This window comes from Poecilia latipinna, unplaced genomic scaffold (genome assembly GCF_001443285.1).
Source record: "Poecilia latipinna isolate Pla-1442-1.1 unplaced genomic scaffold, P_latipinna-1.0 Scaffold1498, whole genome shotgun sequence".
NCBI lineage: Eukaryota > Metazoa > Chordata > Actinopteri > Cyprinodontiformes > Poeciliidae > Poecilia > Poecilia latipinna.
The window spans coordinates 248531-262050 of record NW_015114114.1 but is presented as its reverse complement, the minus strand read 5'-3'; the positions used below and the strand labels follow the sequence as shown (position 1 = coordinate 262050).

The following is a 13520-nucleotide window of genomic DNA, read 5'->3' as shown; positions in this document are numbered from 1 at the left end:
CCTTCATTTCAAGTGGGTTATATATAAACACAAAAATTGCATTTACTCGGGCATAAATTGTTACTTTGGGCATAAATCTGACCAGTGGGCTTGTGAAGAGCATAAAAAATTGTGCCGTTTGCTCAAGAGAGGAGAGCTTTCAGAGCGAATAAGCCTGAGAAGTGGCAGACACTCGACAATGAGGAGCTAGCAGAAAAGTCACATTCAGCTCCCGCATTGACGTTAATGAAAAACTCCGCCTGGAAATGAAAAAACGAGGAGAAATAAGTGACAGAGACTAATAGGGAACAACAGGCACCGTTGTGTCGTAGACGTTTCTATTAAAGTTCAGGCTATATAAAATAAATACAAAATCTACAGTGTTCTGCCAGCAAGGTTGACTTGTCTAGCTCTGAAAATACATATTCTCTGCAGTTGTGCAACATATGTCTGCGCAGTCTCTCAAAATGAGAAGCACTCCCTAAAGATTATGAAGGTGTCTCACCTGGAAGGCTTATTCTCTTCAGAAAGAAATCCAGGCCGATGGTTTGTTTGTACTGCTTCCCAAAGGCCTCCTGTGCAAATCTGGTGGCGAGTGATGTCTGAAACAGAATGACAAAAGGACAGACGTGGAGAATTAAAGCCAGACATCTCTTGAGTCATCAAAAGAACTAAAAATATGCCATTCAAAGCAAAGCTACGGGTGCAAAAAACGATTTAAGGATACAGGAGAAGCCTTTATTCAGTGTGTGTTATTTATTTGATTTAGTGTCTATGCATCACAGTGTGAAAAGGGGTGAAATCGGACCCTTTTTATTGAAAATAAACGGAATGTTAAAGAACTTCCTGAAAAGGTGATATTTTGTCCCATTAAAAAAAAAAAAAGCTAGTCCGTTTTGTTTTTCTTCAGTTTTTTTTTTTTTGGTTTGTTTTTGAATGATTGCATTTTAAAATATTCCTCAAAACTCAAGAAAACTACAGTTATGTGATTCTTCACCAGGAAGCCATACAGCCATAATTTATTAGAAATGTAACCTTTACGACAAGTTTCATCTTTCAAATCAGTCAGAAACTGATTGACTAAAAGGTGCACTGATGTAATCGTCTGCTTCCTCAGCTGTAGGAGTGACAGTTCAAATCAGAGTAAATTACAAAAACAGGTGTCAGAGAATGTGTCATGTCTCTGGACTGAAGACCTAATAATTGCACCCAATTATTAAACTTCCATCACTGTCATTGTTGCATTTGAGAAGGGGGAAAAAATAGCATGTCAAGGGCTCTCCTAAAATCCGTGGGAATTCATAGCACAGTCAGTACATGCCAACTGTAATTCATTTTGATGGATGAGCCTAAGAAAAAACATGAAGAGGTGGATGTCTATTAGCTATCTTTAGAGCAGTGTGCTTACATAAACACAACAGAGAAGGGAAGCAGTGGGATTCCCTTAGAGTTCATGACTGTCAGTAAATGAATTTTAATGTGATGTCTGACAATCACTGCTAGTTGAGGGATTTAAAACTCGATTCTTTCTTTCAGTTCACTAAGCTTCAAGCTAAGCCTCTGTCCTTTTCAGTTGAAAGGGTTTAGATTTAGTCTAATAGTCTTACAAATAAGGCAGGACGTCTTTCAAATTAATCAAGTAAGAGACAGTACAATATAGTGTAAATAGGATAGCCTCTTAAAATGGCTTACTGAAGTCTTTCAGAGACATACAAATGTGTTTGGTTTTCTAGCACTGCAAATTTGTCTTTTTAGTTAAAAACTTACCTTAAATGGAATTAAAGAATAAAGTAAAAAAAAAAAGTCCCTCATTTATTAAATGCATAAAAATCAAGAACTGCAAACATTTTTAATCCATAGTACAGGGTGTGCTGCTAAGCATGTTTTTTAGTTTAATAAAACATTTATTGTATGTGTTAAGAGTCATAGCAGGTCAAGACTTCAAAGAAAGCAAAATGTTAATATCAGCAGCAAAAAGCCGGATCAGCGCATCTCAAATCTAAGTCTCACTGTTTCCCCCATCCTGAGTTTTCACAAGTAATATGCCCATTAAAACTAATGTAAAATATTTATTCACTGATTTTTGGAAAACATTTGCTGGTTTTTTTTAGTACTAGCCAGTGAAGGACATGTTTCAGTCTCAAGTGTAAAGAAGAAATTGCTAGGAGTGACTGACGTAACAAGGAGAAAATCAGCCGTTTAAGTAGCTCAAACAATCAGTGACAACATAAGACTAACAAGCCTGGACTGCAGAAATGTATTCCACATGCTCATGTTGGGCCTTTTGGCCATTTCTCTTGGCATTGCAGTAGCTTGCCTCTCTTCCTTCAACACAGTTTTTTTTTTTTTTTTATGGTACAAATGTAACTAACCAGCAAATGCAATAGCTGGCGTAATTCTGACACACAGACAGAGAACAGCACAGGGTCACCAATGATACCAGTGCCGGGAAACTGGAGGCAGAAACTTGCAAAGAGAAAAAAAAACATGGAACATTGACAACAATCATGTGATTCAACAAAACTGTCTTCTTTTCACTTTTAAAACAGTGACAACAGATAGAAATGTTGTCTAGTTAATAGTTTACTCTTCTGTTACTCTTCTGTGCCTAGAGATCCTTTTTGTCCTATGGATCACAGAACAGCAAATACTGAGGAAAAACTGAGTCTTCTAACTCAGGTTGAAAAATAGAGCAGTGTGTAAGTTCAGCCCTGCGTCTTAAAAGTCTGGCTATATCTGAGATTCCATATTTTAAAAACATTTCGCTAAGGTGCACAAGTCTCTCCACATCTCCCCATATTCTGAACGGACAACAAACCGCAAGCTAAAATACCACTGAAAACGCTGTCCAAGAAAAACTGATCCGATTGCAATTTGCTCAGCAAATTGACATTAATAAGGGGGGAAACGGCATTCAAGATGTCAGTCAGGGGTGCCTACAAAATGGGGGGGCAGGGCTGCTGTTTTCTGTCCAAAACAGACAAGCAGGTAAGTCATTGAGACAGAGACGAGCTGACACCTGGGAGCAATGTGAGCGGGGGTTATTAATGTAGCGTATCTACAAGGAGTTGTGTGTGTGTGTGTGTGTGTGTGTGTGTGTGTGTGTGTGTGTGTGTGTGTGTGTGTGTGTGTGTGTGTGTGTGTGTGTGTGTGTGTGTCCCACTCAACGCAGTGCCTCCCAGAAGAAAATGTCAACCTTCTGGAATGAGAACACTATTTTCTCTCTTCATGTCTCGCCTTTACAGCAACGCTCATTTTCTATCTCCCAAAAGGAAGGAGAGTCACAAAAGAGGATGTGTGGCTAAAAAAGCACTTGACAAGCCTGTCTTAAAATCACATTCAGTCTGGGATTCGAGATGCAGTGAAGAAGAAATGTGGCTGAATTGTCATGACAACCTCCTCGCTTTACTGCAAACAATTGTTTAATGTCACTAGGAGAAAAAAATCCCCTGTTGTTAATGTAGGCTTGGCTATTTTTTCCGAGACTTAAACATAATACAGTGTATCAGCTACAAAGCTAAACAGGACATAACAACAGCATTTAAAATTTTTAAGCTTTAGAAAATAAAAGCTATCTAAAAGCAAAAGCCATACATGTCAACAACTTGCACAACTGATACGAAAGTCTATGAATGCCATCCAATTTTTTGGTCGTAATTAGAGAAAACAGAGGCATTTCCTCACAAGAACTGATGCAACATGAATTTTCTTAAATGGGGCCTCTCCCTGCAGCCATATGCATATGGAGTTTGCATGTGCGTATGCCAGGAGATCCGCTAATGGAAAGCAACCACCAGCTGCAGGATTTGGGCCCAGCAAACTGAGGTCTTTATCAACTGTCACTAGTGCTGCATAGTGCACGAGTTTTACTCAAAAAGGTTGGCTAAAACATATTTCTTTAGAGATACATCTTTCTAAAAATGAAGCTTGACGAGTCAAATATACATTTATTTAGGTAATTGAATCTTTACAATTAACATAGGCAGGTAATAGTTTTTTAACTGCTGCACAAGAGAAGCTTATTTACTATCCTCTTGTGTGGACTTATTATGGATTAAGGGTCAGACAAACTTAAGAGGTTTAGAGCAACAGATCTGAGTAATATTTAACGGCACAAAATACACATTTTGCATAGTTGATGTCACATAAAACCTGCAATTAGAAAGGTTTCATCGTTCCTTTATAGAAGACATGTTTAGCTTGATGCCAAAATATTTGGAAAATAAAATGTAATTGTACACTACTAATTGTAGAAAACATACAGGTTAGATAATTAGAACCTTTCTATCAGCCATTTGAGAGAAATGAGTGGCTTTATATTTGTTAAACATACAGTTGCCTTAACTAATTTTATGGAAAATTACTTGAGTAAAGGTGATGATGTTAATAATCAAAAACAAGATTTATTGCCATCCTGTCCATATTACTAAACACTGCAAACTATGTTAACATCAAGTGAGCTGTTACCCTCTCTAGATTCTTCATCCAAAACATGTTTCACGTTAAGAAACAAACATGCAATGTAGACCCTTGCATTTAATTATAGTTTAAGCTTTGCACAACATGCATATTATGATTTTCTATTTTGATAGAAGTAAACTGATTTACAGGTGACAGCTTAAGAAATACTTATTAAATAAAACAAAATACATTCCACTTATTTTAACATGAGTAACACGCTGTGTATGTTTTGAATGTTATTCATTTTAAATATATTTGTTTCATGTATAGGATTTTACAGTGACCTGCTCAGCCTTATTAAAATGTTTTTTTAATCAGTCAGAGGTCTAGGAGTGCCAATAGGAGGGGACACCGTCAAAGATGACTGTAAAGGCCATCTATTCCCACAGTGTTTGGACCAACAGAGTCCAAAACTGTAAATACTGAAATTGTTTAGGAACTACTTCAGGAGACCCCTCTAATTATTCCATCTTTACAACTCATCCTAAGAAAAACCCAAATTACATCTAAACATTAATAATCAGTGTGTACCTCCATGATCGTCTTTGTATGTTTATGTTTATTTTATTATTTTTGTTTTGCTATTTTGGCTTCACTTGTGAGTGGATAAATGAATGAGAGTTATTTATCCACTCGTTATTTTTATTTGCTATGCCATCAATCTTCCAAGGATTATGAAAAAAAATAAACACGTGTAGCCAAATCTAGCAGATTTACATGGTGAAATCCTTTGCATGCACTGTCAATTTAATATGAATTAAATATTATGAAAACTAAACTTTGTCTTTTGCTTTTACAGAAGTGGTACAAAAGCACAATTGTGCCAGCATTTTATTTTGTACTTATTCTATGTTTTAGACAGTTTATGACATATATCTTAAGCATTAACTGGACTATAGAGGCAGAAATCTCAAACAGAACCTCATACTGAATAGCTTAATCTGAGCTTGAATGCTGTTAGCTTTGATGTTTTAGCCTGTCAAGCTAAGTTAGCGTCGGTCGCCATGGTGATCAGGCGGGGACAGTGCAGCGTCGGTGGGAGCACGAGCTGGATGCTGATTAAAACGTTCAGCTACCGATAAAAAACAATATGTCGGAGTGAAAATAAAACACAAGTCAGCCTTCTTTCCTAACGCTGAATGTGGGGAAGGTATAGGGTGCGTTTTACGATGGGTCTCACCTTCCCACATGCTCCGTCTCCAACCACCACAATTTTGAGCTGCTTGTCCTGGCTGTCCTCCTCCGAGTCCGACATGACACTGCCTGTGCTCCAACCCGCGTCAGTCCGAAACGCCCCGGTAACCAGTTACAGGTTGCTGTCCGGCTGTCGGAATAATCACAGATGGATTAAAGCCGAGTTGACTGGAGAACCAGACGCCATTTTGACTCCACAAACGCAGAGTGCAGCTGCTCTCCCCTCGGTATCATCCACTAACGTACCGCTGCCCCGACCGTTTCCCTCCTGAAACAGACTACAAGAGAAACACTCTCGAAGCCACGGCTTGGCATGTCAGTCTGTAAACACGGTCAGAATCCCCATGAACTCCTTTGTGTTCACAGGAAACGGTTCGAACCGGCAACAGAATCCTCCGGCGTGTGTGCGGTCCAGTCTGTGCTGTGTGTGACGTGTTGTCGTTGCCATGATAACGCCAGACAAAGTAAGGGAGTGAAAAGTGAAAACCTAAAAATCAAAGAAATACTTAAAATAATTACAGCCTGCAGGATTTTAAGTTGTTTTACAATTCACATTTTCGATCATTATTTTTTTCAAACTGTAATACATTTTTGTAATTTATGGAGGGTGCGTTTTATGAAGTTTTGGTGCCGTGAAAAACATTAAAGTACCCAATTATAAGCGTTTTATAGACCACTTTAATAACCCTTTTGTCCTTATAGAGGTAAATGTACGTCATACAATGTTTTTGCCCGCCTGTTATTTCGGCTTCACTGACTATTGGTGAAAGTGTTGGAATAAAATACATTTAATGATTAAAAAAATTAATAAGATAATAAATAAATAAATAGAAAATCCTATTAGTGGCGCAACCAAAGGGGACCATGGATGGATGGCTACCCCTGTAAATTTAGTGCTCCAGCTGGCCAGTCTAATATGGACGAGATGTACATATGAATTTAAGATAGAAGACAAGTGAGGAAAAATCGAGAATTTATTTTTCTATTTTTTTCAGTGTCCCCTTTTTTATTTGTTTTAGTACGCCGCTTTGGAAGCGCATGTAGCATAGCTCTAAAAATTCTTCTATGGCTTTTGGTTGTATTAATAATTATATGTGAACTTCACCTTGTCGTCCCTTTTGAAAACTATGGGTGCCCCTAAGGGATACATTTCAGCTTGACTTTGTAAATAACACATTTTGGCAAATCAGTTCAGTTCAATAAAAGTTATTGTCATGTACAAGAAATAGTACTGAAATTAAATTCTTGAACTTCTCAGTTTTGTGTAGTAAAGCATGGTAGTATACAATCAATAAATTCAGTAAATAAAAATAAAATGTTTGAAAAAGTGATCCATCCATCCATTAACTATACCTTCTTAACTTCATAGGGTCATGGGGGTCTTCTATATATATAAAAAAGAATCCTTTAACCCAAAAAGCAGACTCGAAACAATCTAAATAACTGATGTCTTTTATGGAAGTGGCTGCAGTGCATAAGAGGAATTCACATAAAGATATGTGCCCCGATGCTTGTGTATTCCTAACCTGATGGAAACAAAGTGGAATGGGTCAGAAATGGGTGGATTGCAACAGTTGTGTTATCGGTACGTTTGTTATAGTTGCTGGGGAAAGTTGGTTGCAGTTGCTGGAGAAGTTATGTGAGGGGAAGGCTTCCCCCACACAACTATTATTTATTTATTTTGTCCCCCTGCACTGACGTTTTGAGTACTTGTCACTCATTCCTACTGTAACCTAAGCCCCCACTCACCCATTAATGACAACATCTTAATAAAACTCCTGTAATTTGGGTTAGGATGTTTGGTTTTGGTGTGCCATCCCTGGACCATCAGTGATCTCCATCTGGGCACCACATTTGAAAACCTGTCAAAGGCACACATGGCAGTAATATATTGAGGTTTTGCATTGAACCATTCCAAAGGTGTATGACTGTTATGCATGCTGTTGAAATGCTGTTAAAATCAACCTTTTAATTCAAAAAGACACTTGATTCAGACAGACATTCTGCTTTTCATAAATGTATTATCACTCTGCAAACTAAGTATATAACTAACATAAACAATTACTAAGGGATATTGACACCGTGATATATAACAAGCAATCTTACCGGGATGAATTATTGCATTTTCAGGTTTTATTTTTGCTTAAGTGAATCAAGTTTTGGTGACAAAATAAGTTTGTAAAGTAAGCATTGAACTCAAAATGTAGACAGTCAACAAAAGTCTTGAAGTAATCATTTTGCTTGTGAAACCAGGTGCCAAGCTGTAGAAGAAATTCTTTGGGTTGCTGTTTATAAAAAGGATTTGCTTCATGTCAATGAAATCACACAGGCTCACATCAGCATTAAGTCTAAAGGGAACTAACAAACTCACAGGCTTTTCTGAAGGATTCTAGCCCAAGAGAGAGTAAATATACAGAGGTTTTTATAAATCCTTCTGGCATTGCAAAGACAAATATTTTTGCAACAACTTGTAGCAGCTTAACTTAAGAAAAAAATATCATATAGTAATACAATAATTTTAGACAATTCACAAATTGCTTTGTTGATTTAAATCCAGCTTTTACTCCAAACAGCATTCAGGGTTCCATTTTCTCCATCTTTCTTGTTTTTATATAGTGGCACATTACAGTGTATATACCTCTTAAGGCAATTTACACGATAAACAAGTGCAAATCATATCAATATAGATGTCCAAATTAAATTTGAATCAACAATTCTTAGTAAAAGTAAAAAATATATATATTTAAAAATATTATTTTTGGGACTCCAAAATTTAGCAAACTACAAGCTGTGAAATAATCACAACTTCATGTGTGATGCCCACCAATGGTTTGTTTTCCTCCAATTTACAGAATTAAAAATAAAAATTTACAGTCTGTTCTGTTGAGGTGTAACTCTCTTTAAAGCCTCCAGCTGTTTTGCAGACAGTGTTGTTTGAAATTGTGATCCATGTGGTCCAGAGGTTGAATCACGGGGCATGAAGAGGAATCTGCTCCTGGGCCACTGTGAAGCACATGGCTGAGGAAGAAAGGAAAGGAAAAGAAAGGAAAGGAAAGGAAAGGAAAGGAAAGGAAAGGAAAGGAAAGGAAAGGAAAGGAAACTTCATCGAACAATGGCATGGTTTTTAGAAGCTGAATTCAAAACGTGATGAGGTTTTAATCTGGAATAAAACAACAATTTGAAGTAAAAATAAAAAAGAAGCAAGAATTAGATAAAATAATAAATTTGTATTTGTAGTGAATGGGCTTTTACGAAGACTGATAAAGATTAGTTGTGTCTCGTAATTTCAAAAATCTAGTATTCTGCTGCAGCTTGTTGTTATTTTATCTAATAAACCGATATACTTACAAACAAACGACTCTATAAATGCAAACAAATATTCAAAGCTGATCAAAATCTATTTCAAATGTATGTAGATAAAACATTTGGACAAAAATATTTCACACTTGACTGCCTTTTCTGTCAGATTTTTCTTGACGTCCGCTCTCCTTCCCAAGTCCAGTGCTCTTGATTTAGCAGATCATCATATATAAAGAAGTGTTAATAATTTTCACTAATTAGATACTTATTAAGACAGAGACTCGACTATATGCACCAGCATAAAGAAGACATTCACAGTCCGATTCGTGTTGCGGGACTATATGACCTCTGTGTTGAAAAAACAACATTGAGGAAAAACCAATAACGATGACCAGTAAAATAATTATGTGATTTAAATCCCTCGTTCATAATTTATATGGAGCAACAAGTTTGATTATGTGACCCCAGACTCATGACGCGCCAAATTACGCACGTTAAACTGAACCTGAAGTATTTAAATGGAATTTGTTGTTTCATAGGAATTAGTCAGATTTTTTTTTATACAGAGGGGCAATTAAGATAAACACATAAACCAAACCAGAGCTGATCCCTGGGGTGTAAATGTTTCTTTCTTCTTCTTCTTCTTCAACAAATATGTATCGCAGCGAAACAAGGAAATAATAACCAAAAATCCCAAATATTTTGAGCAGGAATTAAAGTCGGCCAATAATTTTCTTGTAAACTTTTTTTTTTGCATGTAGAAAGAAATTCATTTTATTTTCAAAGAGTATTTGCTCATTTATCGCCCAAATTGGGCTATTATTGTGCGTCTACGCAATAAAGAAATAATGGGGAGACAGGATGATGGACGCCAATAGGGATGTTTCCCTCCTAAATACAAGGATGAAAGGAATACCAGCTCCTATATGTCCCTCTGTATCATATATGTAGACATGCAGGTACATATACATGGTATATGTGGGACGGTCCACTCGTCACTATCATCACTGTGTGTCGTTTCGAAATCCGAAGCAACCAAGGATGCGTTGGCTGCTTTGGATCGCATGCCGACATCTAACAGATCAGCGGTGTGTAAGACTGTTGCGCAACAAAAATGAAGGGAAACGGTTGATACGCAGCCATCTGAAGCAGACAATATTAAGTGGATTTCAGTACGTTTTGACTGATTTGCAGTCCAATGTTCTCAAGTAGGGGATTGAATAAGCCTTTACAAGGTCAAAGATGAGGGAGTATTGCACGCACGGCAGCTCCCTTCTGACCTCAACTTAACACCCAGGCTGTAAATATACTCGGAACAACAAGCCTACGCGACTCCTGCAATATTTCAGTTCCAATATAAAAACCTCAATCCGCGAAGAAAGAGGCATTTGAGCGTTTCTTTAGCATAAAGGAGGGGGAAAACCGCTCAAAGGGCAAAACGAGAAACCTATTCTTTGTTCTTAAATGTAGGTGAAGTGACATGGGCCTCCTTAACCCCGGAATACTCCTCTGCTTGTGATGACATAGAGCCGTAAAGGTAGCTGTCAGTTCGGCCTGTGCAGGAATTACAGAGCTATTCATCATGGTGTGGCAGGAGGAAAGCTACCATGGCTCAGGTGAAATAAAATATCTGACGGATTATGTTGTAAAGAGACGAGAGAGTGAAATAAAATTACACTTTATTTACTAAGTAAATCATTGTTTTTGTTTTGTTTTTAATATCAAGCCCCGGGAGTTTCCCCTGGAGGAAACAGAAAAACCAGTTCAAGGCATGGAAATGATTTAACCAAATCAGTTCAATTCCCTGATCACTGCAGATGGGTATAGAATAAACTAAAGAATACAATGTAGAGAACTGGTAATTAGTATTACTGATCATGCCTACATTTTACCTGACCACTTTGCAAATTAATGTGTGCGTAAAAATGGAATAACGCTCCAAAATGTTGGAAAACATCCTTGTTTTCTACGTTGTTCCCAGTAAAAGAACGCAAAACAAAAAAAAATCGCATCCAGATCCAATAATTAATGCCTGATATGTTTTAATGTTATTCGATCTAAACAACCATTCAACACAAAAACATGCAAATTTCAGTCAGAAGTCGCTTCGCGCCACTCTCAGGCCCAACAAGCCCTTCTTTTAAGTCCGAACCCGCACATGCGCGCTGCATGCATTTTACACGAAGAAAAATGACATATATGCTCAAAAGTGCTTAAATATCTTACCTTTACAAACACAGCAAAAAATTAATAAAAAAAAACCCAAACACAATCTCTAACAGAGAGTTGCTCGTTTTAAAAAATGTCAATGGAATATATCTATTTCCAATCACTGCAGAGGTAGGAAGGCGCATGTAAAATCATATAAGGTGTCATTTTAAGTCTGTAGGGTTCTTGAGGGGGTCCCAGCATCGAGATAAAATGACATAAATCAGTTTTTTATATCATTCCAGATAGTTTATAAGTACATCTGCAGATCAGACACAGACTCTTACTAACATATTATTTAAAGTATTTGAGAGTGTAAAAAAGTCTAGGAACAACCCAATGACAAATCAGGGATGCAGAGCTCATTAACTTTCCCCTCAGGGCTCTTCTTCTTGTCAAAAAAACAAAACAAAAAAAAAACGTAAAGTTATGTTGGTTCCCGGGAAGAGAAGCAAACAAATGAATAATAAATAAAAGTCTCAGGGTTCTCACTGATTCCCCGCACACGCAGACAGTGTCCACGCAGGGAGGCAGTACGCGTACGGGTAGTAGTAAGAAGGCTGTAGGGAGAGCAGCGGGGGCCGCAGGATCTCCCCGGGGCCGTACTGTCTCTGGTCGTCCCGCACTAGAACCTTCACCGCTACCTTTTTGGCCGCCGGGGTGGATGTCATCAAGTCTGCGGCCATCTGCCGGCGTTTCGTCTTGTAGCGGCGGTTCTGGAACCAGATCTTGACCTGTGTCTCTGTCAGTTTCAGGGAGGCCGCCAGGTCCGCCCGCTCGGGCCCGGAGAGGTACCGCTGGTGGTTGAAGCGGCGCTCCAGCTCGAAGACCTGTGCGTGGGAGAAGGCGGCTCTGGAGCGCTTCTTCCGCTGCTTGGGCTGCTCCAGGTTCTTCTCGTCTGGGTTACTGGAGTCTGCGGAGAAGACGCATAAATTGGATGTGCATGTAATTTCTGATATTCAACAATAATTTACGTCCTTCTTTTTTTTTTCTTTTTTTTTTCCCTTTTTTTTTGTTTTTTGTAATAAACAAATTATTTGACTTGATTTCAGGTAATTAAATTGAATTGAATTATCTTAAGATTGATCAGTTATAAGGAGACATCTCCAATTTATCCAGAAGATTTGTAGAATATTATAATTAAAAAAAAGACGTCTCATGAACTCTGCAATTCTATCTTACAGTATAAATGAATATTAATACAGGAAACATAGATATAATAGTGAGGGGCTTAAAAATGTGCCAGAGTTCCCATTTATAATCAAGCATAACCAGAGAACAATTCGTGCGTAAAAGCGAGCAGGATGTGGAGAAGTCTTTGCAAATTAGGTTCAGTGTCCTAAACGACTGTCGTGGTCAACTCATCTCTGCCCACAAAACAAAACATCCATTATTAACAATTGTTACGCAGTTTGACTCAAAATCTGCAGCTTTAACTCAAAAACAGCCGCTGTGACACATTCAGGTGTTTTTACGCACGTATGCGCGTCTTCTAAAGGCCTACCCACCCGTAGTATTGTTGGGCTCACTGTCACTCTTTGCATTCTCCGCAGCCGCAGACTCATGGTCCGTCTCCTCCTGCAGGCTCTCCTCTGGCACATCTGACCCCGGCTCGCCGTCCCTCTCCGGCTTGCGCATGGCCGGAGTCTTTCCGTCGTTGTCGTCGCTGAGTCCGGAGTCCGAGTCGTAGCTTTTCTGCTCTGTCCGCACACAGGACGCATCGTCGGTCCTCCCGGATTCGTCGTTCATCTCTCCGAATATTTTCCAACACGCCGCTTTGGAGAAGCATACGTCCAGCTCTGGTAAGTGTCTGCTGCTGTCCTTTTTGTTCAGGATGGCCTGGATGGAAAAAGGCATCAGCGAGTTGCCACGGACGGCCATTTTTTTCCAAGGGGAGCGACGCTTTGCTCGGTGTTTTAAGTTGAGTAATCAGCCCTGGTGGAGGAGGAAATGTCAGTTCATCCACATTTTAGGCTGCTCCCTCACAAGAGTTCTGCTCAAGCTGAACTTTGTCCCTCCAGCGCAGCTTTCCGCTCTCATTCCCGCAGAAGAAGAGGAGATTTTGCAAAAACCCGCTGGCGCGATGCTGATCCACCGCACAGATCTGCCATCAGCTCAGACTCTTTCCAGACTCCGGCCCTTTTTGCCCATTTTTTCAACCAAACAGCCTCACCTGTGACTCACATGCACTCCCCTCCGACGGCTATTGGCTAAACTGGAGGAAAGCCTTTTTAATGATTGGTCACTGCATAAATGACGTCATGCTGCCTTCAATCGGGTGGGAGAAAGTTAAGAAAAGTTTAAAGGAAGCTTTTTCTTTTAAATTATTGGACCCTGAAGTGACAAGCAGGCTGGATCTTCATCTATTTCTGTAACAA

General features: G+C 38.8%; 2 protein-coding genes across 4 annotated transcripts in view; both read right to left on the bottom strand.

Moving 5' to 3' along the window:
• rab28 (RAB28, member RAS oncogene family) overlaps positions 1–6071 on the bottom strand; it is a 33042-nt gene extending 26971 nt beyond the window's left edge. The window contains exons 1-3 of one of the 3 annotated variants that reach the window (XM_015057888.1): positions 5881–6071; positions 5621–5764; positions 485–581 (exon numbers count right to left, since the gene is read on the bottom strand). In XM_015057888.1, coding sequence (XP_014913374.1) covers positions 485–581; positions 5621–5695 — 172 coding nt within the window. In that variant the 5' untranslated portion in view covers positions 5696–5764; positions 5881–6071. Of the gene's footprint in view, positions 1–484; positions 582–5620 lie in introns of all 3 variants that reach the window. The other 2 variants (XM_015057887.1, XM_015057890.1) reach the window with 2 other exon arrangements.
• Positions 6072–9717: 3646 nt separating this feature from the next.
• Positions 9718–13302, bottom strand: nkx3-2 (NK3 homeobox 2). Its single transcript, XM_015057867.1, has 2 exons — positions 12651–13302; positions 9718–12055 (listed from the first exon to the last, which is right to left on the bottom strand). The coding sequence occupies exons 1-2, from the start codon at positions 13021–13023 to the stop codon at positions 11631–11633; spliced, it is 798 nt and encodes a 265-aa protein (XP_014913353.1). The 5' UTR covers positions 13024–13302; the 3' UTR covers positions 9718–11630.
• Between the last annotated feature and the right edge of the window lie 218 nt (positions 13303–13520).